At 45.8% G+C, this 23119-nt stretch overlaps 1 protein-coding gene across 3 annotated transcripts in view; it reads left to right on the top strand.

Annotated features, from left to right (window-relative positions):
• LOC110258119 (multidrug resistance-associated protein 4-like) overlaps nt 1–23119 on the top strand; it is a 52027-nt gene that overhangs the window by 17609 nt on the left and 11299 nt on the right. For 2 of the 3 annotated variants that reach the window (XM_021081275.1, XM_021081274.1), the window contains exons 6-14: nt 3418–3519; nt 6406–6495; nt 7879–8070; nt 13273–13367; nt 13596–13682; nt 16507–16603; nt 20205–20411; nt 21967–22107; nt 22915–22952. In XM_021081275.1, coding sequence (XP_020936934.1) covers nt 3418–3519; nt 6406–6495; nt 7879–8070; nt 13273–13367; nt 13596–13682; nt 16507–16603; nt 20205–20411; nt 21967–22107; nt 22915–22952 — 1049 coding nt within the window. The remainder of the gene's footprint in view (nt 1–3417; nt 3520–6405; nt 6496–7878; nt 8071–13272; nt 13368–13595; nt 13683–16506; nt 16604–20204; nt 20412–21966; nt 22108–22914; nt 22953–23119) is intronic. The other variant, XM_021081276.1, reaches the window with a different exon arrangement.

Here is a 23119-nt window from a genome sequence, read left to right as displayed (position 1 = left end):
GGATTTTTCTTTTTTCTTTTTAGGGCCGCACCTGGGCCATATGGAAGTTCCCAGGCTAGGAGTTGAATCAGAGCTGCAGCTGCCGGCCTACCCCACAGCCACAGCAACACAAAATTGTAGTGGTGTCTGTGACCTATACCATAGTTCACGGTAATGCCAGATCCTTTAACCCACTGAGCGAGGCCAGGGATTGAACCTGAGTCTTCCTGGATACTAGTCGGGTTCGTTACCACTGAGCCACAAAAGGAACTACGGATTTTTTTTTTAATTCTTTAATAACATTTTTTAAAATTAATGTAGAGTTGATTTACAGTGTTGTATCAATTTTTGCTTTACAGCAAAGTGACCCAGTCTCATACACACACACATATATATACATAAACATATATATACACACATACATACACACACATTATTTTGTTCATATTATCCTCCATCATGTTCTATCAAAAGAGACTGAATAGACTCCCCTGTGCTGTACAGTAGGATTGGGTAGGTTTTTAGATTTCTTTTCCACCAAATGCAGCTGAACTGTCTGAGGCTTGAAATTCCTTGCCACGTAGTTGTGTGCAGTTACATGAACATGACAACCTGCTGAGGACTTGGGATTTTCCTGGGGCTGACTTGGTCAAGCTGCTTTGTGTCCTGATGAACAAAGCACCTTTGTTTTGGGCAGCAAACCTAAATTTTTTCTCACGTACATAAAATTTATGGCAGGAAGGTGGTCTAGGAATTTAGAGATCTGTTCAGCATTAGTTGTTGTCAGTAAAGGGGGAAAATGTCTGAGAATAAGAGTGGTGACAAGGGTGGGTGTTAGCCCAGCAACCTGCTTTGTGGTGTGTTGAGGTAATTGTTGAAATTTTTTTCTATAAGATCATGGACCCTTTTTCAGCCCTTCTAGTGTCTACAACCCTTTAAAAAGCTTAGGTCTCTGGTTCATCAGAATTACCTGGAGTGCTTATTAAAACTAAATGATCCCACCCTGGAGATTCTGATTCTCCAGGTCTTGGCTGGGGCCCAAGGTACCTATGTCTTTAGTAAGCGCCCCTGTGCACCTGCAAGTAGGCCACGTTTGGGAAACATTGCTGTAGAATAGGAAAAATACACAAAGCCTCAATGTCCTCTAGCAAATATAAAAGACATCTTGTTAAGACTGAAAGAATCTTAAGACTAAAATGAATTTAGAGGAAAACCTGTCTTGGTTTGTGCTAGACGTTTGGGGGGCCAGTTTGCAGTTTATTCACCCATTTAGTCACGTACCCCACAGAATAACGGTAGCTGCTTGGAGCCTGGCACAGGCTAGATGCACGTGTCCAGTGGCAGGTGAGCAAGTACAGAAAGTCCTTTCTGCTTGGAATTTATGTTTCATCAAGTGACGGGTTAATCAAGAATCAAATAATGAAACTCAGTGTGCATTTCTGTGTCCTTAGTCCTTGGGAGGAAAAGTCTGAGGGGCCATGAGGTGCTTTGGCAGAGAGGCAGGTGTCATTTTGAAGGTAGTGCTTCCTGGGAAGGCTGAGAATTTACTGGAAATTACCTGTGTGTGTGTGTGTGGGGAAATGGGAGGCTGAAGCTTTGCATTTTCCTGGGGATGGTGATGAAGTAGGGGAGTGAGAGGTGGATTGTGGGCTGCTTTGGGTTTAGGGGCTGCAGAATCACCTGGATGCACTGAAATGTGGAATACCAGAAGAGGACCAGATTTGAGGAGGAGAAGAGCATGAACTTGGCTTTGAGTTCTGAGGGGCTTTTGAAATACCTGGTATTTGCTCTAAGACCCAGGCCACCAACCAGCCATGGGTCTGATTCAGCCTCCTTTTTTAACAGTTAGTGGGCAGTAATCAGATGCTCCGTTTTCTTCCTTTCTCATCTCTCTCTTAAATGTGTTACTGCCCACTGAGAAGGCAGAAAGGGCAGCGGGAGGGAAAGAGAAGGTCGGCCCAGTGGACTGCCCGGATGTCAGGACTGGGCGAGGTTTGTCTGTGGATGCGCTGAAGGCGTGGTGGGCACGTCGAGTGTAGAGCTCAGGTGCTGTCAAGCCCTGCTGCCCCACTGCTTCTGCAGCCTGGGACTTAGCAGATTGGATGGGCCACCTCCCAGGATTTGCACCAGGTCACGTCTGGGGCTCTAAGAAGGAAATCCACCACCCCTGCCCACCTTGGATGTGGGGGATGATCCGTCCCCACGGCAGACCTCCAGGTGGCTTCGTAGTGTCGTGTCTTCTTGTTTACACATGCTTTTCAGTTTCCATTTTTTTTTCTTGTAAAGAAAATGGATTGTTTATTACAACCTTGTAGGCCCAAGAAGCCTCTGTATTTTTCTCTTAGTAGGGAAAGGAGGCTGAATGTCTTGGCATTGAATGACTCCAATAAGATTGTAAATATCTTGCTTCAATTTCAAAGCCCTGATAGTCCTCAGTGGCTTTTCCCTCCAGTTAAATGTGTCTTTTAGGTTATATTGATCACAAAGCTGCTTAGATTTGTGTTAGCTTTGTAGTGGTTCCCAGGGCTTGGTTTTATTCAGCTAAACGGTGTTGAATAGCTGCTAAATTGTGGGAAAATGGCAAGAAGTGGAAGATGGGCCATTCCTGCTGTGCAATTGAGAGCACTGACCAGTGATTGTGAGATGATGCTTGTATAGTGTTTGTTAAGAGATAGAAAGGTAACAAGAGCATTTCATTTTTAGAACAATGACTTAAGTGATAGTTAATGACAAGCAGTGATGTGGATTTAACACTTTGAGGAGCAGAGCAGAGTGTACTTAAGTGCCTGGGTAAAGGTCATGACCCCAAATGGCAGAACCAGGATTTTCCTTCTGAGTCTCTGCTGGAGGTCTTGTGCTCCCAGCTAGTCCTGTGACACCTGATTCCTGAAGGCCTGGGAATGGCCTTCCCTTTGTTCCCAGCATGTGGCCTGGTGCTTGGCAGATGGTGGGATTCAACAGGTCCTTATGGAATTGTTTCCTAGTAGCTCCTGTGTTGGTAGTAACACAAAAGTAAAACAATGAAAGTGTCCAGGTTCTAAAGGTGTTAGAGTTTAGAGGCATATTTTCACTTAAAGGAGGAACAAGGACACTTTGTGAGAAAGTTACAACTTTCCTCATGGCCAGAACTCTTAATTTATGTGTGTGCGTGTGTGTGCGTGCATATATATGTATATGTAGGTAAATATACACATACACATATATACTCTATTATGCATACTATGTACATACTATATTACCTGATTGTATATATTACACTAATAATAGTATGTTATTCTATATGTTATTTAGTATGTTCTGATGTGAACCAACACTTTAAGTATGGTTGGCAAAATGATATGTAGGCTGTATAAAGTTTTTTATTGCAAGTTCTAGGGGAGCAATTATTTTTGTACTTTGTTTCTGCAGTTTAAATATCTGTTTTTCCTCTTTCTGCAGAACTTTCTGTTACTCGATGAGGTATCAGAGCGCAACTCTCAGCTGCCATCAGATGGCGAAACGATAGTACAGTTGCAAGATTTCACTGCTTTTTGGGACAAGGTAACAAGTCCTCCATTCTAAGAATGTAACTGCTAAAAGACTGTCGGTGACATAGATTTACTGGAGAATTTTGAGAATTTACACAAGGCATAAAATGTGATTTACTCATTTACCCAAAGTATGTTATAAAATTGCTGCAAATGAGGAATAAAGTTTGTAACTAAAGGAAATTAAGTATAAAGGCAGCCTAAGACCTTTGACTTGTTCTCCCATCTCATTTTCAAGAGAACTTTCACAGTGTTAGCACATTTTGAACTTAAAGTACTTACATTTGTTATGGTAGAATTATATGACTGGCCAGACAAAGTGCTGCAGTGTAAAGGGGGTTCACTGACAGACATATAAGCAACTGTTAAAAATCAGAGGCTTTGGAGAATCAGTGCACGTATGTTTGCCTTGATACTCTCTGACCATCTCATTGCAATACACGGAGCAAGGTCGTGATCTGGATCTTTGCTGGGGGGTAGGTCGGGGCCCCCCTCCTAAGCTGCTGGGTGGTGCTGGCTACTTTGGTGGCAGCCAGCCATTTAAATTCTTAGCAGTTCTCCTGGTCAGCTGCTACGTTTGTCACTATATGTTCACATCTTTTAAGTTATTAATTCTTGACCCAGGCTTCTGGGATTCAGAGGACACCCGGGAGACTATAGCTTTTCTGCAAACAAGAGGCAGGCAGAGGACACGGGGGGAGGGGTCTGTCCCAGGAAAACTGCATAGGGTCCTGCTGGGTTACATCCTCAGACTTTGTGCACCTTGCATTGTAGTAGAGAGTACCCTATTCTGTTGTCCTGGCCTTGCCTATGATGATTGTGTCCCATGCTGGGGTCATTAGTAATTAGGGCCTGTCAGGTTAGGTCATGGGTGAGAGTCCCCAGGAGGGGGAGGGCACAGACATTGGGGGTTTTGGGGAGAAGCCGAGTCTGAATGAAGCACATGCTGGTTGGGAGGCAGGAGATAGACATGAGCTCTCTAACCTGCCCCTCTAGACAGCCAGGTGGGCAGGTGGGGGAAGGTCTCAGGCACCCAGGTCTCATTCATGAAATGATGGGCCTTGGTCTCAGTCTTTAAATTTCAAAATAAATGGTCTTGTGGGAACCTCCAAATCTCCAGGGGGTAGGGGTATCCAACTGTGTTTGGCACAGAGTAGGGGCTCAGCTGATGATCCTGGCTGAGTCATTGTCCCCTGAGCCTGGATAACCTGGAGAGAAGGGGACCAGAACCCCTGAGCTGTTTGGTGCTGCCCTCTTCTGGTTACACCGGGGCAGTGCCGGATCCTGAAGCCAGAGGGAGAGGGAACTCCGGGTCTGTCCTGACAGACTGTGTGTGTGTAATTGTGGGGGACAGTAAGCTGATGTATGTGGCTATTTTGTAGTCCTAACTAAAATAGGAACCCTAAGTGTCGGACAAGAAGAATGAAGTGTAGAAGTATAAAAAAATTTCTCTTGTATTAAAATCTAGCTTCTTGATAGTTTTTATAATTGCTATGAAATCTGGGGCTAGCAGTTTTGATAGAGTAATTTTTGTTTTAGTAAGTGACTATCCCATAATCTGTTCAGTCATTCCCAGTTTTCAGTTTGAAGATTATCCAGCCCCTCTGCTTTTGGGCATTTTACTAATTACCACCTCTTTTTTTTTTTTTTTTTTTAAAAAGCATGAGCAGCTACTGAGAATTTTCCTAACATTATATGTACAGATATACATACACCCTTCCGTCTCTTTATCTTGGAACTTACAGATTGTTCAGGAACACGAGCTGTGATTGGCATGATGAGTCCTCGGTCTTTCTTCTCCCTCACTCAGATTGTGTGCTGTCACGTGTACCTCCATGTTCTGTTTTTTTTTGTGGGTGCTGTTTTGTTTTGTTAATAGTAGAAGTACTTTTTTGTTCCTGTCTATCCAAGACAGGTAATGCATGTAAGGTGTATAAGACTGAGGCTTTTTCACTCTGATCTGTGAAGTCATGCTTAATTTCTTTATTCTTCATTTTTGTTGCCGTTAGTGTTAAATGACATCCCTGGTGAAATCTGAGGCTTGGCTCAGCGGGTTAAGAATCTGACTAGTATCCATGAGGATATAGGTTTTGATCCTTATCCTCTCTCAGTGGGTTAAGGATCCAGCATTGCTGTGTGGTACAGCCCAGGTCATGGATCTGGCTTGGATCTGGTGTGACTATGGCTGTGTGGAGGCCGGCAGCTGCAGCTCTGATTTGACCCCTAGCCTGGGAACTTCCATATGCCTCAGGTGTGGCCCTAAAAAGAAAAACAAAAAATAGAAATTAGAGCCTTGACCATCATTTACATGAATTTACCAAGAGACTTTGGCATATGGAGTGCCCCTTTGCTTTCTGGGCATTACTGAGATTAAATCTTTCTCATGTGAAAAATGGAGATATTAGTGAATATTTCAAATTATTTCTTAGCAAAGGGCCAGGTGCTCTGTGTACTTGCTTCCATATGTCACAGGCGTGGCCATAAAAAAATATATAAATAAAACCAAGGGTCATAATTCAAACTGATGAATGGCTAAAAACCTCCCACACTGAATATTGTATTAAGTATATTATTTTAATAAGCTACTGTACATCATGAAATTTGCCTTTCAAGCAGGTGCCTTGTCATTTCAACTGCTTAAATTCTGTGGGTGTCTAGGGCTGTGTCCGTGTGGAAATCTGGTAAAAGAAGGATCCTTCCTAAAGGCAGCTAAGCTGCTTCAAACCCTTAGAGAGGTGTGATCGGATGAAAAGGCCTCCAGGACACAGTATCTTCATGCAGGAAGGAGGAAGATCGGGGTTATATTCATGTATCAGTGGCTTTTAATTTTCTTCACTTTCTGAAGCAGTTTGTGTTACTTTATTGAAATGGGCACATTTTCATAAACTTTAATTTGTAGGCATCTGAAACCCCAGCCCTTCAAGGCCTTTCCTTTACTGTCAGACCCGGGCAACTGTTAGCTGTGGCTGGACCTGTGGGAGCAGGAAAGGTAAGTTATGATGCTTTCTAGTAGCTTGATGCAATGATGCAGCCCCTAGCAAATCTCAGAGTCCAGCCCAAAGGTGTGTGGAAAGAACCCAGTGTGAATTGGGTGTGTGTGGAACAGCATTTCTCTAAGTGTGATCCATGGAACTTTTGTTTTGCAAGAAGGTTTCATGGCCAAATAAACCTGGATAAACACTGTGTTTTCCTTCTTGGTGCTTCCATTCGCACAGCTGGAACAGCTTGTTGGGAATCTGCATGTCCCAGTGAAGGAAATGATTTATGTGACAGCTGTTCAGGACAGACTGAGACATGGGGACTTCTCTTTGTCACAGTGGCCCCTCCAGGAAGTCAGGAGGCTGTCAAGGCTGTTTGGGAAGCTTTGAGCATCTCCTCCTGTGAGTGGACCTGGCCCATCAGTCACGTGTGGTGAACGTGCAGCCACGGGCTGGAGCCAGAGACACAGACGTGAGCGAGCCCCCACCCCCCTGCCCTCCAGAGGCAGCCAGGTTCCGGGGCGACACAGAGACGCAGGCAGGTTATTTCAGCCCTGTGTGGCGACTGCCCTGGTGGTGTGGACACAGACACGTCCCCTGTGTGTGTAGAAGATGTGGAGTTCGTGCACGTGTACTGGTGTCCTGTGTCTGTGCAACAGGATACAGACCATCAGCGTGGGCTGTGTCCATGTGAGGGCAACGGTTTCCTCTGGGATGGACTTTGCTCCTTACACACAGCGCCCTGCAGAGTTCTTTTAAATAATCATCTTTGGATGTATTCCTGACACAGAGCTTTTTAAGAATAAGTACCTGTCAAGTAGAGGATACCCAGATGCAGGAACAACTGCATTAAACACCAGACACACGCTGGGCTGCTGTGCTCGTTAAAGATGTCAGACACTCTTTTTTCTCCCTGCTCTTTAGGGCTGCACCCGTGACATATGGAAGTTCCCAGGCTAGGTGTTGAATCGGAGCCACAGCTGCTGGCCTACACCACAGCTCATGGCCACGCTGGATCTTTAACCCATTGAGGCAGGCCGGGAATCAAACCTGTGTCCTCATGGATACTAGCTGGGTTTGTTACTGCTGAGCCATGATGGGAACACTGTCATTCTTACTAGTCTTTGCTGAGTATAGCACTTCATTTGGGGAAATTCTTGGGCAGACTATGTTGTTGAACTATCTTGTTAATATTCCTTATCAAACATTAGTTTACACTGTCTGATAATGTTAATTAAGTTTTTTTTTGCCACATCTGCCAGTACTGTACTTTATCCTGCTCTGAATGAAAGGGTTCTGTTGTTTATCAAGCGCCCAGGGCAGGGAAGCTGTGCTGCGGGGCCTGTTCTGTCCTGGGTGCTGCCTGCTCACAGGTGTGTTTGCATCTGTTTCAGTCGTCACTGTTGAGTGCGGTGCTGGGAGAGCTGCCCCCAGGCCAGGGGCAGGTCACCGTGCGTGGGAGGATCGCGTATGTTCCTCAGCAGCCCTGGCTGTTTCCCGGAACCGTGAGGAGTAATATTTTATTTGGGAAGAAATATGAAAAAGACCGATATGAAAAAGTACTAAAGGCTTGTGCTCTGGAAGAGGTGAGTAGTGACTTCTGAGTTGCATGCACTCAGATTTCAAATAATAATACTGTTGATTTAACTACAGGGTTTGTTGAAAGTTCCTTTTTTTTAATTTGAAAAATCTTTGAATTTTTAATAATTTAAGCTGGCTTTCTGGGTGAATACGCAGGCACATACTCTATTATTTCAATCCTGATGTGTTAACAACTCTCAAAGAATGCTTTTTTAGGGAGATTCCTTCATTTTGTGAAGTTTCATTTACTTTTAACCTATTTTTTAATGGACAATCTAAAAAATCTGCAAAAGCAGAGAGCATCTTGTAGTGAACCCTCAGGTACCCAGCTTCAACCAGCATCACTGGCATCCAATCCAGTCTTGCTGCATCTGCACCCAGCCCTCTGCCAGCCCCACCCCCACCCCAAATTATTCTGAAGCTGATCCTAGATCTCAGATTAGTTCATCTGTAAACATTTCATTCGTTTTTCCTAAAAGATAGGAGAGCTTTTGGGAAAAAAAATCATGTTATGTCACCGGAAAAATAACCCAAATTCTTAAATATCATCAATATTCTCATCTGTGTTTACATTTAACCAGCTCACTGAGAAATCTCCTTCACCATTGGTTTGAATCAGACTCACATGAGCTCTGCCCCATGCATGTGGCTGATGCCTCCTCCATCCCTTTCAGTCTCTAGGTTGCCCTCTGCACTTGGTTTTTGACTTATAATTTATTATTTAAAGAATAGAGAATGCTCTAAGATTTCTTTCTTTCTCTTTCTTTCTTTCCTCTTTTTATGGCTGCATCTGTGGCACATGGAAGTTCCTAGGTGAGGGATCAAATCAGAGCTGCAGCTGCCAGATACAGCCACAGCCACAGCCACACCAGATCTGAGCTGCACTGAGACCTATGTACAGCTTACAACAGTGCCTGATCTTTAACCCACTGAATGAGCCAGGGATTGAACCCACATCTTCACAGAGGACGTAGGGTACTTAACCTCTTGAGCCACAGGGGGAACTCTGCTTTAAAATTTCTTTTTTTTTTTTTTGTCTTTTCTAGGGCCGCACCTGCGGCATAGGGAGGTTCCCAGGCTAGGGGTCTAATCGGAGCTGTAGCCGCTAGCCTACACCACAGCCACAGCAATGCCAGATCTGAGCCGTGTTGGCGACCTACACCACAGCTCACAGCAATGCCAGATCCTTAACCCAGTGAGCGAGGCCAGGGATCGAACCCACAACCTAATGGTTCCTGGTGGATTCATTAACCACTGAGCCATGAAGGAGACTCCTTAGTATTTTTTTTTTTTTTTTTGCTTAAAAATTTCTTAGTACTGCATTGTTTCACTGTGGGAGAGATTGTTTTCAGAAATGGCATTCAGTTTCACAGAAAACGGCAAGATGAAGTGCTTGTTTAACTGTATGTTGACATTTAAATAAAATTAGCAAATGAATGCTGAAAACTGGATTCACCTGATGGAGGAATATAGTTCCCATTGTGGCTCAGCAGTTAACAAACCCAACTAGTATCCATGAGGATGATGGTTTGATCCCTGGCCTCATTCAGTTGGGTTAAGGATCCAGTGTTGCTGTGAGCTGTGGTTTAGGTCGAAGACGTGGCTCCCATCCACGTTGCTGTGGCTGTGATGTAGGCTGGCAGCTACAGCTCTGATTTGACCCCTAGCCTTGAAAAAACAATAATAATGTGGTATTTGTCTTTCTCTTTCTGACTTACTTCACTCAGTATGAGCGTCTCTAGTTCCATCCATGTTGCTGCAAATGGCATTATTTTGTTCTTTTACATGGCTGAGGAGTAGTCCATTGTGTATACATACCACATCTTCCTAGTCCATTCATCTCTCGATGGACATTTAAGTTTTTTCCATGTCTTGTCTCTCTTGTGAATAGAGCTGCAATGAACATGCGGGTGCATGTGTCTTTTTCAAGGAACGTCTTGTCCAGATATATGCCCAGGGGTGGGATTTCTGGGTCATATGGTAGTTCTGTGTATAGTTTTCTAAGGTACCTCCATACTGTTTCCCATAGTGGTTGTACCAATTTACATTCCCACCAAAAGTGCAGGAGGGTTCCCTTCTCTCCACACTGGCTCCACCATTTGTTATTTGTGGACTTATTAATGATGGCCATTCTGACTGGGGTGAGGTGGTAACTCATGGTAGTTTTGATTTGCATTTCTCTCATAGTTGGGGATGTTGAGCATTTTTTCATGTGCTTGTTGGCCATCAGTATATCTTCTTTGGAGAAATGTCTATTTAGATCAACTTTTGCCCATATTTCACGTGGGTTGTTGGCTTTTTTGCTATTGAGTTGTGTAAGTTGTTTGTATATTTTTGAGATTAAGCCCTTGTCAGTTGCATCATTTGAAACTAATTTCTCCCATTCTGTAAGTTGTCTTTTGGTTTTCTTTTTGGTTTCCTTTGCTGTGCAAAAGCTTGTCAGTTTGATTAGGTCCCATTGGTTTATTTTTGCTTTTATTTCTGCTGCCTTGGGAGGCTGACCTGAGAAAATACTGGTAAGGTTGATATCGGAGAATGTTTTGCCTATGTTCTCTTCTAGGAGTTTGAGGATGTCTTGTCTTCTGTTTAAGTCTTTCAGGCATTTTGAGTTTATTTTTGTGCATGGTGTGAGGATATGTTCGAGTTTCCTTGATTTCTCACAGCATCCTTAAGTGTAGTGCTTCTTGTTTTTGTAACACAGTCTGTAGAAGAGGAAAATGAGACTTAGGGTGATCAAAGGACTTGTTTATCATGAAGATGCCAGAGTGCCACTTGCTTTCTCCCCAAATTTGCTAATATAGAGGCAGAGACATGAGGGCTCCATCTGCAGAAAACTATTGCTGTGTGTCCTAGGTTGATGTCTGAGAGGATTAGTGGGTTACACTCCCGCCACCAAACACCAAACTCTGCTTGTGCCAGGATGGTAGAGTGGTGATTATAGGCAATCTAAGTAAAGGTTTCTAATACGATAACGTGCAACCTGAACCTGACCTCTTGCCATTGGGGGGAGGGGCTGTTCTTCTCATCTTTTACTCCCCAGATATTCTGGTTCATCTATTCTTCTTTTTATTTTTTGGGCCACCCCCACAGCATGTGGAAATTCCTGGGCCAGGAATCAAGTCTGAGCTGGAACCACAGCTATAGCGAATCTGGATCCTTAACCCACTATGCCACAGCATGAACTCATGTCTATTTACTTCTTAAATAATACTCAGATATAACTTTTTTTTTGTCTTTTTGCCATTTCTGGGGCCGTTCCCGTGGCATATGGAGGTTCCCAGGCTAGGGGTCCAATCGGAGCTGTTGCTGCTGGCCTACACCAGAGCCACGGCAACATGGGATCCGAGCCGCTTCTGTGACCTACACCACAGCTCCCAGCAACGCCGGATCCTCAACCCAATGAGCAAGGCCAGGGATCAAACCCCCAACCTCATCGTTCCCAGTTGGATTCGTTAACCACCGAGCCATGACGGGAACTCCATAATACTCAGATATAACTTGTGATGGATTCCCAGTTCTTCAAGTCATAACTTCTCATCCTTCTCAGCTTTGAGTTTTTCATGACTTTTCACTGAGTAGGATAAGCACCTACTTAGTCCAGCTGCTCTGCTCATTGTTTCTTGAGCTCACTGTGTCTTTCCCTCTGGTTTTTCCTGCCAACTCTGCTCTTTCTGCCCCTATTTCTTGTACAGATCTTGTCTGTCACCCTGTCACTTGCCTTAAGTATCACTGTGAAGACACAAGTGTTGTCCCTTCTCTGAAAGTGGGAAGCTGAGACAGAGTCAGCAAAATGGCCAGTTTAAGCCACACTCATTCTCTGATAAAATAAACCTGTGCCTTCACCAGCCTGTGCCACCAGCCCTCACACTGGTGCCTCTAGCACAGACCTTCACACTTGCATATCCAGCTTTGTTACCTAGAGGTCATCAAAGCTTGTCCACGACCAAAGTCTCCCAAACCTGCATCCACCGTCTTCTCAGCTCAGTATGTTGGATCCCATCCTTCCCCTTCCTCACCCCCACACAGCACAGGCCTCCTCTTCTCCTGCAACCCACACCCGCCCGTCAGCAGGTCTCACAGATGCCACCTTCGAGATGTGTCTGGAGTGTGACTCCGTCTCTTCACTCCTGCTGCTTCCACTCTGGTCCTGGCACTGTCATCTCTGGCCTGGATTATTGCAGAAGCCTCTAACTGGGATCCACCCTTCCCTCCCCATCTTCCTCACTGTTTTCCTCAAAGAGGCAGGTGTGGTTCCTTAAAGTCTGGGGTTAGTAGATGCAAACTATTGCATTTGAAATGGATAAGCAATGAGATTCTGCCGTAGAGCCCAGGGAACTATATCTGATCACTTGTGATGGAACATGGTGGAGGATAATGTGAAAAAAGAAATGTATATACATGTATAACTGGGTCACTTTGCTGTGGAGCAGAAATTGACAGAACATTGCAAATCAAGTATAATAAAAAAAATTTAAAGAAAATAATTTAAAACTAGAAAAAAAAAAAGGCACCTCAGGCCATGTCATCCTCCCCACCCCTTTTCCTGGGCATGACGCTAGGGCTCCTTCTGCTCTGTCTGCCCTCACTCCCCTCATGCGTGCTCAGCTCTGGCTCTCCTGGCCTCCTTGTCTGTCTTGGAAAACCTTGGGCATCTGCCCCATGGCCTTTGCACTGACTCCTTGCTTTGTGTGGATCACCCTCTCCAGGTCCAGGGAGTCCCCTCCACCCTCTGAGATCTGCTCAGACCTCCCTGAGCCAAGCCCTTCCTGACCCCAGTGTAGACACACTCTCCCCCCTTTCCTCTCTGTCCTCCTAAGCCGGCCTCCTTTTTCTCCTGGTGCTTAGTGCTTGTACTCATGTTAATTTTCCGTATTGTCCATCTCCTGCCGTGGAAGAAACTCCAGGGACTTAGTTTCCTCATGGCTGAATTCACTGTGCCCAGAACAAGGTTTGGCATAGAGTCAGTCCTCAATAAATATCTGTTGTAATGGTCAAATGCATCAATGCTGTGAAATTCTACAGAATGAAAACGAATGAAGAGCCCTGCAAGTTTTTTTTAATGTTCAAGGTTACACTTTAGTCACTATGAAATACACTCAATGTTCTCCATCAAATACTTGTATGAAGGATTGATGCTAAAAGTTTAGGATGACAGGAAAAGAACACATTTTAAATCTTTCCTTGTTCCCTTTTCTTTTTTTGTGTAGGATTTGCAGCTTTTGGTTGGCAGGGATCTAACTGTGGTTGGAGACCGGGGAACCCCACTGAGCGCCGGGCAGAAAGCCCGCATCAGCCTCGCAAGGTAAAGGGAGTTTCCGTGGCCTCCTGCCCCCGCCTCCTCCGCGGCCTCTAGTGGGGGGGGGCGGGGGCGTGCGGACCCCTCCCTTGGTGGGCGCCGTGGGAAGCAGGGGCCCGGCCCTTTCCCTGGGCTCTGGGAAGGAACGCAGAGATGTTGGACGCTGTCAGGATCCAGAGGTGGGATCCAGGAGTGGGAAGCGTCCTTCTCCTGACGTCTCTCTACGTTTTCTAGAGCCGTGTATCAGGACGCGGACATCTACCTCCTGGACGACCCGCTCAGCGCCCTCGATGCAGGAGTCAGCAGGCACCTGTTTGAACAGTGAGTTTGCTCTTGTGTCCTGTCATTTCTGCTGCTTCCAGGATCCCTGCAGGTCCAGGGAAGGGAGCTTAGGAAAGCCAATGTGCTTCCGGAGACTCGGCTCCTTCCGCCCCAATGTCCCTCTCCCCTCCCCACCTACAGTAGACCCATCGCAGAGAAGTTGTGCAGAAGGATGAGGTCAGGATGGAAAGTGCAGAAGGGGCTTCCAGTGTGTGGAGGCCAGTGGAGTCGGTGCTTTAGGGAGTGAGGAGCAGATGGCAGGTGCCCCTGCTCCTTGCAGCTGAAAACCAGACCCTGTGGACAGATCCCAAGAGCCCAGGAGCAAGAGAGATGCTGTAGGGAGAGTGGGACTCAGGAGCCTGGTGCTTGGCTGTCAGTTCTTCTCCTCCATCATTCGTTGAAGGCCAGTTAGTTAGAAGGGAGGGAAGTTTTCAGCACTGACACAGAGCTTCCGTGGAAAGGCCCTGTTGGTTTGTGCTTAGTGTTCTATCCGTTTGGAAATACTTAGTAATGTCTAGGATTTTAAATGATTTATCCCATATCAGAGTGTGATTTCAATTCTTTACATTGCTTCAGGGATACTCAGTAGACTTAATACTTAGACTCACAGTGCAGGGTTACCTTGAATTTGAAACTAAGTATCTAGATTCTGGCTGAAATCCTAAGTCTTATTTTGTGTTTCTGGAATTTGTTGTCAGTGGTTCTTGCTTGGCCACAAACCCCTGAAATAGAACAACAACTGCAATTCTTTTCCGTGTATAATGTGCCCCTAACACATGCCTATGCCTCGGGTGGCATCTAGACCGGCCTTTTTGAAAGCTTCCTGGATTTGCTTTTGTTGAAACACTGACATTTACCCCTTGGTTAGTTACCTTCCTGTTGTTCACTTTGTTAAAGCCAACAAGCCCTTCACCTGCAGTTATGAAAGCCCTATTTTGTGTGCACTGAGGTCAATGCCCTCACAGATGTTAGTTCCCACAGGAGGGCAGTGAGCCAGGTGAGGGGACAGAGCCACACGGGGTAGAATGAGGGAGACTGAGACGCTCAGCCCTCCTTCCTGCCTCTCAGGAATCTGTGTCCCCTCGGAGCTCATTCAGAGAGATGCCCAGGGAAAGGCCAGCAGACTCGGGTGTTGGGGTTTCCATACAGGACAGTGAGTGCTGAGTGGAGGCCCACGTGGGCAGCAGGAGGTTTCAGCTTAAGCTGGGAAGTTCCCCTTGCACTGGGCGTGGCGTGAAGAACCCCTCTGCTCCTGCAGGCTGGGCGGGGTTTATAGGGGCTGAGAAGAGGGTTGAGTTCCTTTTGCTGAAGGAACAGTAGAAGCCAAGGTGTGGAGGGAGGAGGAAGCAAGGCCGTGAGAACAGCAGGCATGTCCTTGCCTGGAGGATGCGGGTTATTGGGCAGAGAGGAAGGCATTTGGAAATTCTTGCGAGCTTATGTGTCTGAAGCAAGGATCTTGAGTGACACCCCACCTTGTTTTGGGGACGTTGGGGCAGGACATGGCTTCAGTCTTTGCCCCAAGGAGTGAGGGGTCAAGGGCGGGGAGATGACCAGTTTAGGGCGAATTGATTTCAGGCTGGCTCATCAGTTACCATGGAAACCAGCAAAAGGGCACACCCCTCACTGCCCCTTGATAAGCATAGTGGAAATTTCTATTCCACAGCTAGAACAGTCACTACTTGGACCCTGGGGCAAGTTTGTAGGAAGGTCAGTGAGTGAGTGAGTGAGTAGGGTGTGGGTGAAGCAGGCGCTGGTGGAGCAGGGGATGTGCAGAGAGCAAGAGAACAGCCATCCTGCTGACCTGACCGGACGGGGGTCTTGGCTGCAGAGAAGTGGGGTGTCTTTTATGCTGTTGGATGATCGCCACTGTGATTTGGGCCATTTGGATTCTGTTATTTTATTTTCATATTGTAAGGGTTTCAGTCCTCATGAAACAAGACTTGCTTGTTTGGGACTGGATTGCTGTAGAGACAGATTGAAGCCATGCTGGCATTTATTTTCTATCTAATATTATTTGAGAAGAAATGTCTAAAAAATGTACTCTGGAAAAAGTTACCAAGATTATTTTTCATCAGTGTGTACACCTAAATCATGAAGAATCACCTAGAAAACTGCCTAAGAAAAATGTGCACATTTTTATGTGACATAGACCCTCTTCTCCCACTCCCACATGGTGATAAAATATTGTTTTAGTTCACTCAAGTATTGGAATCTCAGTATTGCTCAATTGGTTTTCATTATGAGACATATAAATTGTTTTTGTTTTTGTTTTTTGTCTTTTGTCTTTTTAGGGCCACTTCTGCGACATATAGAGGTTCCCAGGCTAGGGGTGTAATCGGAGCTGTTGCCACCAGCCTATGCCACAGCCACAGCAACACCAGATCCAAGCCATGACTGCGACCTATACCACAGCTCATGGCAACCTGGATTCTCAATCCACTGAGTGAGGCCAGGGATCAACCCCTCAATCCCACGGTTCCCAGTCGGATTTCTGCTGCACCACAATGGGAACTCCCTGAAACATTTAAATTGTTAAGCTGAGTATTTTGGGGAAAAAAACTTAGCTCTTGGGGTCTCCTTCATTGGATTGCTTTTTAGATTTTTTTTTCTTTTAGCAGAGCTAGGTTCAAGTTTGATGAATTTGAGACCTAGTCAGAATCATTGATTTATTCTTGTATTAATTTGCTGTTATTTATTTGATATTTAAACTATGGATCTTTGACTGCCGTATTGTCTCTGTTTCATCATGTTTTCACAGTGTGAGTTTTCAGTTGGGAGTGCCCCCATTAATGTGCTTTCGCTGCTGTACCTTTTGCCTTTGCAGGTGTATTTGTCAAGCCTTGTGTGAGAAGATCACAATCTTAGTGACCCATCAGCTGCAGTACCTAAAGGATGCAAGTCAGATTCTGATATTGAAAGATGTAAGTAGTTTCTAGAAGTCTGAGGAACTTGCGAGCACTCAGGGGTGTTGCTAGCCAGGCCTCCCAGCAGGTCAGTCTCCTGGGGTTCATGGTAAATGCCCTCTTCTCTGTCAGTTTTATGCCCCCTTCTTCTCAGGGCTGGTGTGACACCTTTGAGGATGAATCCAGAGACCTGTAGAAATGTGACCTTTACACTCAAAGCCACATAAATGTTAACGAATATGAAGTTGGTACCATGGGGTTCCTGAGTTACCACTGTTCCAGTGAAATGTGTTCAGTATAAAGAAACTGTTTTATTAGAAGTTTTTGTTTTCCCCTTCCATGACTTAAAGAGTATTATTTGGAAATTAGAGATATTAAGACCTATTTATTTATTTTTTTCTTGTTTTTTTTATTTTTATTTTTTTATTTAATTTTTTTCTTTCTCATGATTTTTATTTGTTTCCATTATAGCTGGTTTACAGTGTGCTGTCAGTTTTCTACTGTACAGCATGGTGACCGTCACACATACAGGTGTATGTTTTTTTTCTCACATTATCAGGCTCCATCATAAGTGACACAGCAGGAGCTCATTGCTTATCCACTCCAAAGGCTGTAGTTTGCATCTATTAACCCCAAATTCCCAGTCTGTCCCAGTCCCTCCCCTTCCCCCTTGGTAATCACAAGTCTGTTCTCCATGTTAAGAGCTGTTTGTATCCATGTCAGTTGTCATATGTTTACCTAAAGAGCACCTTCTATTAACACCAGAAGTGAGGTTGGGGAGCCGAGCACCGGGTCAGAGACACCCGCTCTGCCGGTCTGGCAGGTGCTGGGCTCACTGCGCAGGTCTCTCTATGTGCTGAGACGTGTGGGAGTCTGTGCAGCAGGAGGATGAGGCCCTGCCTTCGTGGGGCTTCCTGTGCTGTGGGGACAGATGTGAGGAAAGAGGCGGGGTGGGGCTGACCTCCCGGCTGCCTCCCTGAGGAGGTGGTGGCTCACAGGGCCTGAGGGACAGGAAGGTGGGGGCCTTGCTGTCACCTGGGGGGTGGGAGTCTGAGGCAGGGGGTCCTCAGGAGGCCGCTGACCTGGCCTGTGGGAGGAGGGCAGGAGGGCCAGCGTGTCTGAGGCAGAGGGAGCAGGGCATGTGGAGGAAGCTGGCCTCCGAGCAGCGGGCAGCGGGCCCGGAAGTGGGATGGGAGCCGCTGGACGGTCAGAGCAGAGGAGCGACGTGGTCTCATGAGAGATTTAAAAGATCGTCTGATGTTTGCTGGAGGGGCCACAGCAGAAGCAGGGGGAAGTCTTAGTAAGGTTGAGAGGACAGAGTGTGGGCTCAGGCTAGTGTGTCAGTTTCTAGAGCTGCTGTAACAAAGTGCCACAAACTGGGTGGCTTGAAACAACAGAAAGTTATTGTCTCCCTTCTGGAGGCTCCAAGTCTGAAGTCATGGTGCAGGCAGGCCCGTGCTCTCCCTGAGGCTCCAGGGGAGATGCCTCCTTCCAGCTTCTGGTGTTCACAGGCCTTCCTTGGCCCCTTGGCTTCCAGCTGCAGCACTGCAGCCCCTGCCTCTGTTGTCATGTGGCTGTTGTCCCCATGTCTGTCTGCTTCTCTTCTAAGAACATTGGTTGTATTGGTTTTAGGGTCATCCTACTCCAGTATTTCCTCATCTTAACTTAATTACATCTGCAAAGACTCTGTCTTCACATAAGATCACATCCACGTGTGCCGTGTATAGGGCTTGAACATACCTTTTTGGGGGGATGGGGCACCTCCCATTCAACCCACAACGCCTGACATGATTGGGGGTGGAGATTGGTGAGAATTTTTCAGACTTGGTGTTAGTTGATGCTTTCCTCCCTGGCTTGTTTGCCTCTGTGTCTCAGCACCTTGTTTGTTCCATCAGGCCCGTGGCCAAGTCCCTCGCTTGTCAAGTGAATTTCTGCCGTAAGCAAGATTATTAAAATGTGGAGCCTCTCTATCTTTAGAAGCAGTTCCACTTGTCATTTCTTCTCTGTTCCTCTGGGAATGGGGAGCTCAGTTTCTCAAACTTGAGAACAGTCACTTTCATGTGCAGAGGGGGCAATACTAGTGTGTAAAACCCCAGCGTTGGCAGCATCGTGAGCACAGAACCAGTGGGCAGGAGAATAACCTGTTTAGCCAGTCCCTACATGTTTGGGGTCCCCTATTGCATCTTCGAGGACACAGCCCTCTATTTTAGTACTATCAGAACAACCATTTGTCCTCAGTGAGCCTCCTTGGGTGAGTTGGGGTCCATCCTTACTGTTAGTCTGGTCCCTCTGTCACAGCAGAGAAGAGACAGCCGCCCTCTCGTCCCCTCAGGATTGTCCATGCTTGGCTGCTGAGTAAAATTGCCATATCTTTGTACCACTGGTCATTTTCTTGTTCATCTTACAGGTACTACATGGGAAAAGGTAATTTCATAAAAACAAAGTGCATGCATTTTGCCTCCCACGTGGAGCAAAGCACAGTGTATCTTCAATTATTTGCTAATTCTGCACTGTCAGTTGGTGTCCAAAGGCCTCATTGTGTCTCTCCCAATGGACCACCTCAGGGAATGGGGTGAGAGGGGTACCAGCTCGGGTCCTGGGCCACCTTCTTCCACCTCACCTGCCTTAATCAAAGCTGCCCTCCTTTGATTGGTTTTGCATCTTGGTGTTTTGCCTAATACTTTCTTTGACACTGAGTGAATCAGCTGAGTCTTGTTTCATGGAGGCAGAAAATAGTGAAAACATCTGCATGTTATTTTACATAATTTTGTAAGGAAGAGAAGGTGTGCAATGATATATCACATGTGTTCAACGAAAACAATTAGATTGACTGCAGCTTAAGCAGATGCCTGATGTGGGGAAGCCTGATTGGCTGCTTGTGACTGGTTGTTCTTAAGTCTTCTCAGATTTCAGTACATTCATTCTGGCTTCGGTTTCGGTTTGCTGGCACAGGCGTCCAAGGCGTTAGTGTCACTTCAGTCTCTGTCTTGTGGTTCCTTGTTTAGTTACGTTATCAGGTGGAATATTGAATTTTCATTTGGGAAATTCCTGCATTTGTGACAGTGTGAAGACCATAATGACACAGCTCAGGGGTCCTCTGTCCACGGCTGGTTCCTACACGTCTTGTCCCAGCAGGCAGAGGATCCTGTGACAGTGGTCAGCGAAGACTGATGAGTGACCCTGACCCATGCAGATGCGCTTGTGCCCACCTCAGGGTCACTCCTAAGTTTCTTTCCTGGAATATCTTCCCAACTGACTGTTTTTTTAAATTCTGCTTGTCACAGGAGGCTTCTCTCAGTTTCCATGTTGTCTAAAAGGACTGACTGATAGACTGATACTTCCACCAGTATCTGTGCTTTTTTCTTCCTTCAGTGCATTTTTAAGACGTGATCACATGTTCCTTTCAAATCCCCCAGCACCTCACACAGGGTTTGGCAGAGGACAGAATGCTCAGTTCTGTGTCGAGTTGAACTGAACTAGGCTTTCAACCAGAATTCCAACCTAAGGTCATTTTCTTAGGAAAATCATGATTTAGGACTGGTTCACTTTTCTTGATAAGTATGTAATTAGATTAATAGTATCAAATACAAATGTATTCCTCTCAAATTCTTTCTTCTAGGGCAAAATTATGAAAAAGGGGACTTATGTTGAGTTTCCAAAACCTGGGGTAGATTTTGAAGATATCCTTTTAAAGACGAATGAAGAGGCTGAACCATCTCGAGTTCCAGACTCTCCCACTCTGAGGGGTCAGCCCTCCGAATCTTCTGTTCAGCCTCAAGAGTCTCCCAGACCCTCGCTGGAAGATGCTGCCCCTGAGGACCAAGATGTGAGTTTCTCCTCCTGTGATGTGGTCATTCTGCTCCACTCAGGGCATCTTTGTTTGTCCCAAGGTGGACCCTAAGGTTTCAAAGCCACATTCCATGGGATTAGTAGAATTAAAAGAGTACGAAGGGAACAAGAGTGACTGGGGTTCCCTTTGGGTACAGGATGGAGACTCTTAGGGAGATCAGTGGTGGGTGTACTGCTGTGAGTTCTGGGCGTATGTGACCCACACTGACATGAGAACTCTTTCATTTCTGGTAGTTACATCCTGCTCACTCTGATGGCCTCCCTCTGGCTTCCTTTATGCATCCAGAGGCTTAGTTTAAAGACCCCCTTAGACTGAGTCCTGCTGTGACCCAAATTAAATCAGCTACTTTTCCTGTGTGTTGGAATGTTCTGGCACCATGGGCGATTGATGGTAGTGTTTTGCCCCATTCTCAGATGGTTTGTGATAGGCCAGGAGTAGCAGGTGCAAAGGACCTGACACACAGTAGCCACTTTGGAGTTAGTTCTTGTCTTCCTTTCTTATCCTTCAAGACTGAGAACCACATCTTATCCACCTTGAATCCCTGGTTGTCAGCACAGAGCTGAGGACATCCTTGGCCCATGTGACTCTGTAACACATTCTGAGTCCTGCAGACAGAAATGCACTCGATCTCCCTTAAAAACATACACAGATATTCTCAATATCCAAACCCTCACTATCCAAAGATGGGGCCCGGATGATGCTGACAAAAAGTCTTCAGATTAGTCCCTCACATTCCAAACTCAGGAATCACTCTCTGAAATTCAGGTACCATATAGATTTGGATCATACGGTGTCCCATGCTATCCAAACTCACTCATATTTGAGCCCCAACTATGTTTTATGTTTCCATCACTGAGTGACACAAGCAGTCTAAACAGATACATCGGCTCATAGTATTTTGGGTACAGGTTTCTGCATTCGTACTTGAAATGGAGGTTTTTTTTTTGTTTTTTTTGTTTTTTGTCTTTGTAGGGCCACACCCATGGCATATGGAGGTTCCCAGGCTAGGGGTCTATTTGGAGCTACAGCTGCTGGCCTACGCCAGAGCCACAGCAACTCAGGATCCAAGCCGTGTCTGTGACCTACACCGCAGCTCATGGCAACACTGGATCCTTAATCCACTGAGCAAGGCCAGCAATTGAACCCACATCCTCTTGGCTCCTAGTCGGATTTATTTCCACTGTGCCATGAAGGGAACTCCGAAACAGGGATATGGAATGTGTACTCACAGTCATGACTGACCTTAAGCCCTTAAGCAGAGGCACTCAACAGTGAATAACCTCAAGCAATTGATGCTTCCTTATTTCTACTAGGTTCCTAGAGGTAGGGTGGCTGGGTCCAAGGGTAATATGTATATAGTCTGTCCAGATATTTCCACACCTTCTCCATGGAGGTGGACCAACTTGCACTCTACCAGTGTGGGAGATGCGTCTGTTTCCCCACAGCTTTGCAATGGGGCACATTATGGAACTTTAGAAATCTGGAGCTTTGTTATATAAAATTTTGTCTCACTGCCATTTTTCCCTTCCAGACTGAGAATACACAGGTTGCCCTGTCACTGGAAAGCCGTTCAGAGGGAAAAGTTGATTTTAAGGCCTACAAGGATTACTTCACAGCTGGTGCTCACTGGAATATCATCATTTTCCTTATTCTCGTAAACATCGCAGCTCAGGTAAATAAGGACATTTGTTTTGGTTTGTGCCCTCAGCTTGATATTTACATACTATTTATACTGTATTTATTATTTATTATTATTGTTAACATGTATTTTAAGAGATTTATGTCAAAGAACTGGCTCACGAGACGGTGGGACCTGGGTGGGTGAACCTGAAATCAGTCAGGCAGGCCCTCAGGCTGGAACGTCAGGCAGGAGCCAGTGCCGCAGTCTTGAGGCAGAATTTCGTCCTCCTCCAGGAAGCCTCAGGGTTTGCTCTAAAGGCCTTTGACTGACTGGACGAGGCCCCACGTTGTTCAGGGTGACCTCTTCTGCTTCGGTTGTCTTAGTGTAGATGTGAGCCTCATCTGCAAAATGCCTTCAGAGCAATTTCCAGACAAGTGTCCGTTTGAATCACTGAGACTGGCCTGGCCCAGCTGACACATAAACTGACCATCCCAGTACCTATCAGGCTTTTTTCCTTTGAAAAATCCCAACACCTATACTATTATTCTTATATTTTCAGTCCACTTGGATTTATATTGAAACGTGTTATCTGTGGGGAGCAAAATGAATGAAGCTTTCTTGTGTTAAGTGTGTGTATGACAGAGAGCTTCCAGGGAAAAAAGAATGTCTTTTAAAGATTTTAACATGTAATAAGCACCTCCCTGACCTGTGGTTGTCTGGGGTGTGGGGCTTGGTGCAGATCTGACCCGGAAGGACCATCTCTGTTTTCTGGAGCCTTCCTGTCACCCATTGTTGTGAGCAGGGGTTTTGAGGGGCTCAGTGATGTCAGCGTTTGATTGATGGTTGTTCCTGCTCCAGGTGTCCTATGTCCTTCAGGATTGGTGGCTCTCATCCTGGTGAGTGACTCCTGGTCTGACCCAAAGTGCTATAAAGTCAACAGGAAGCCTCATTTCCCCAGAGTCCAGGGAAGAGGCGGGGCTTGTTCAGCCTCCTCTTCTGATCCTCGTGTAGTTTCCCTGAAGAAAAATTAAATTCCTGCTGGTGGAGTGTGACCCTTGCATGG

The sequence above is a fragment of the Sus scrofa genome, unplaced genomic scaffold (assembly GCF_000003025.6).
Source record: "Sus scrofa isolate TJ Tabasco breed Duroc unplaced genomic scaffold, Sscrofa11.1 Contig1265, whole genome shotgun sequence".
In the NCBI taxonomy this organism is placed as follows: domain Eukaryota; kingdom Metazoa; phylum Chordata; class Mammalia; order Artiodactyla; family Suidae; genus Sus; species Sus scrofa.
The sequence above is the reverse complement of the archived record's forward strand: the minus strand, read 5'-3'. Positions and strand labels throughout refer to the sequence as shown.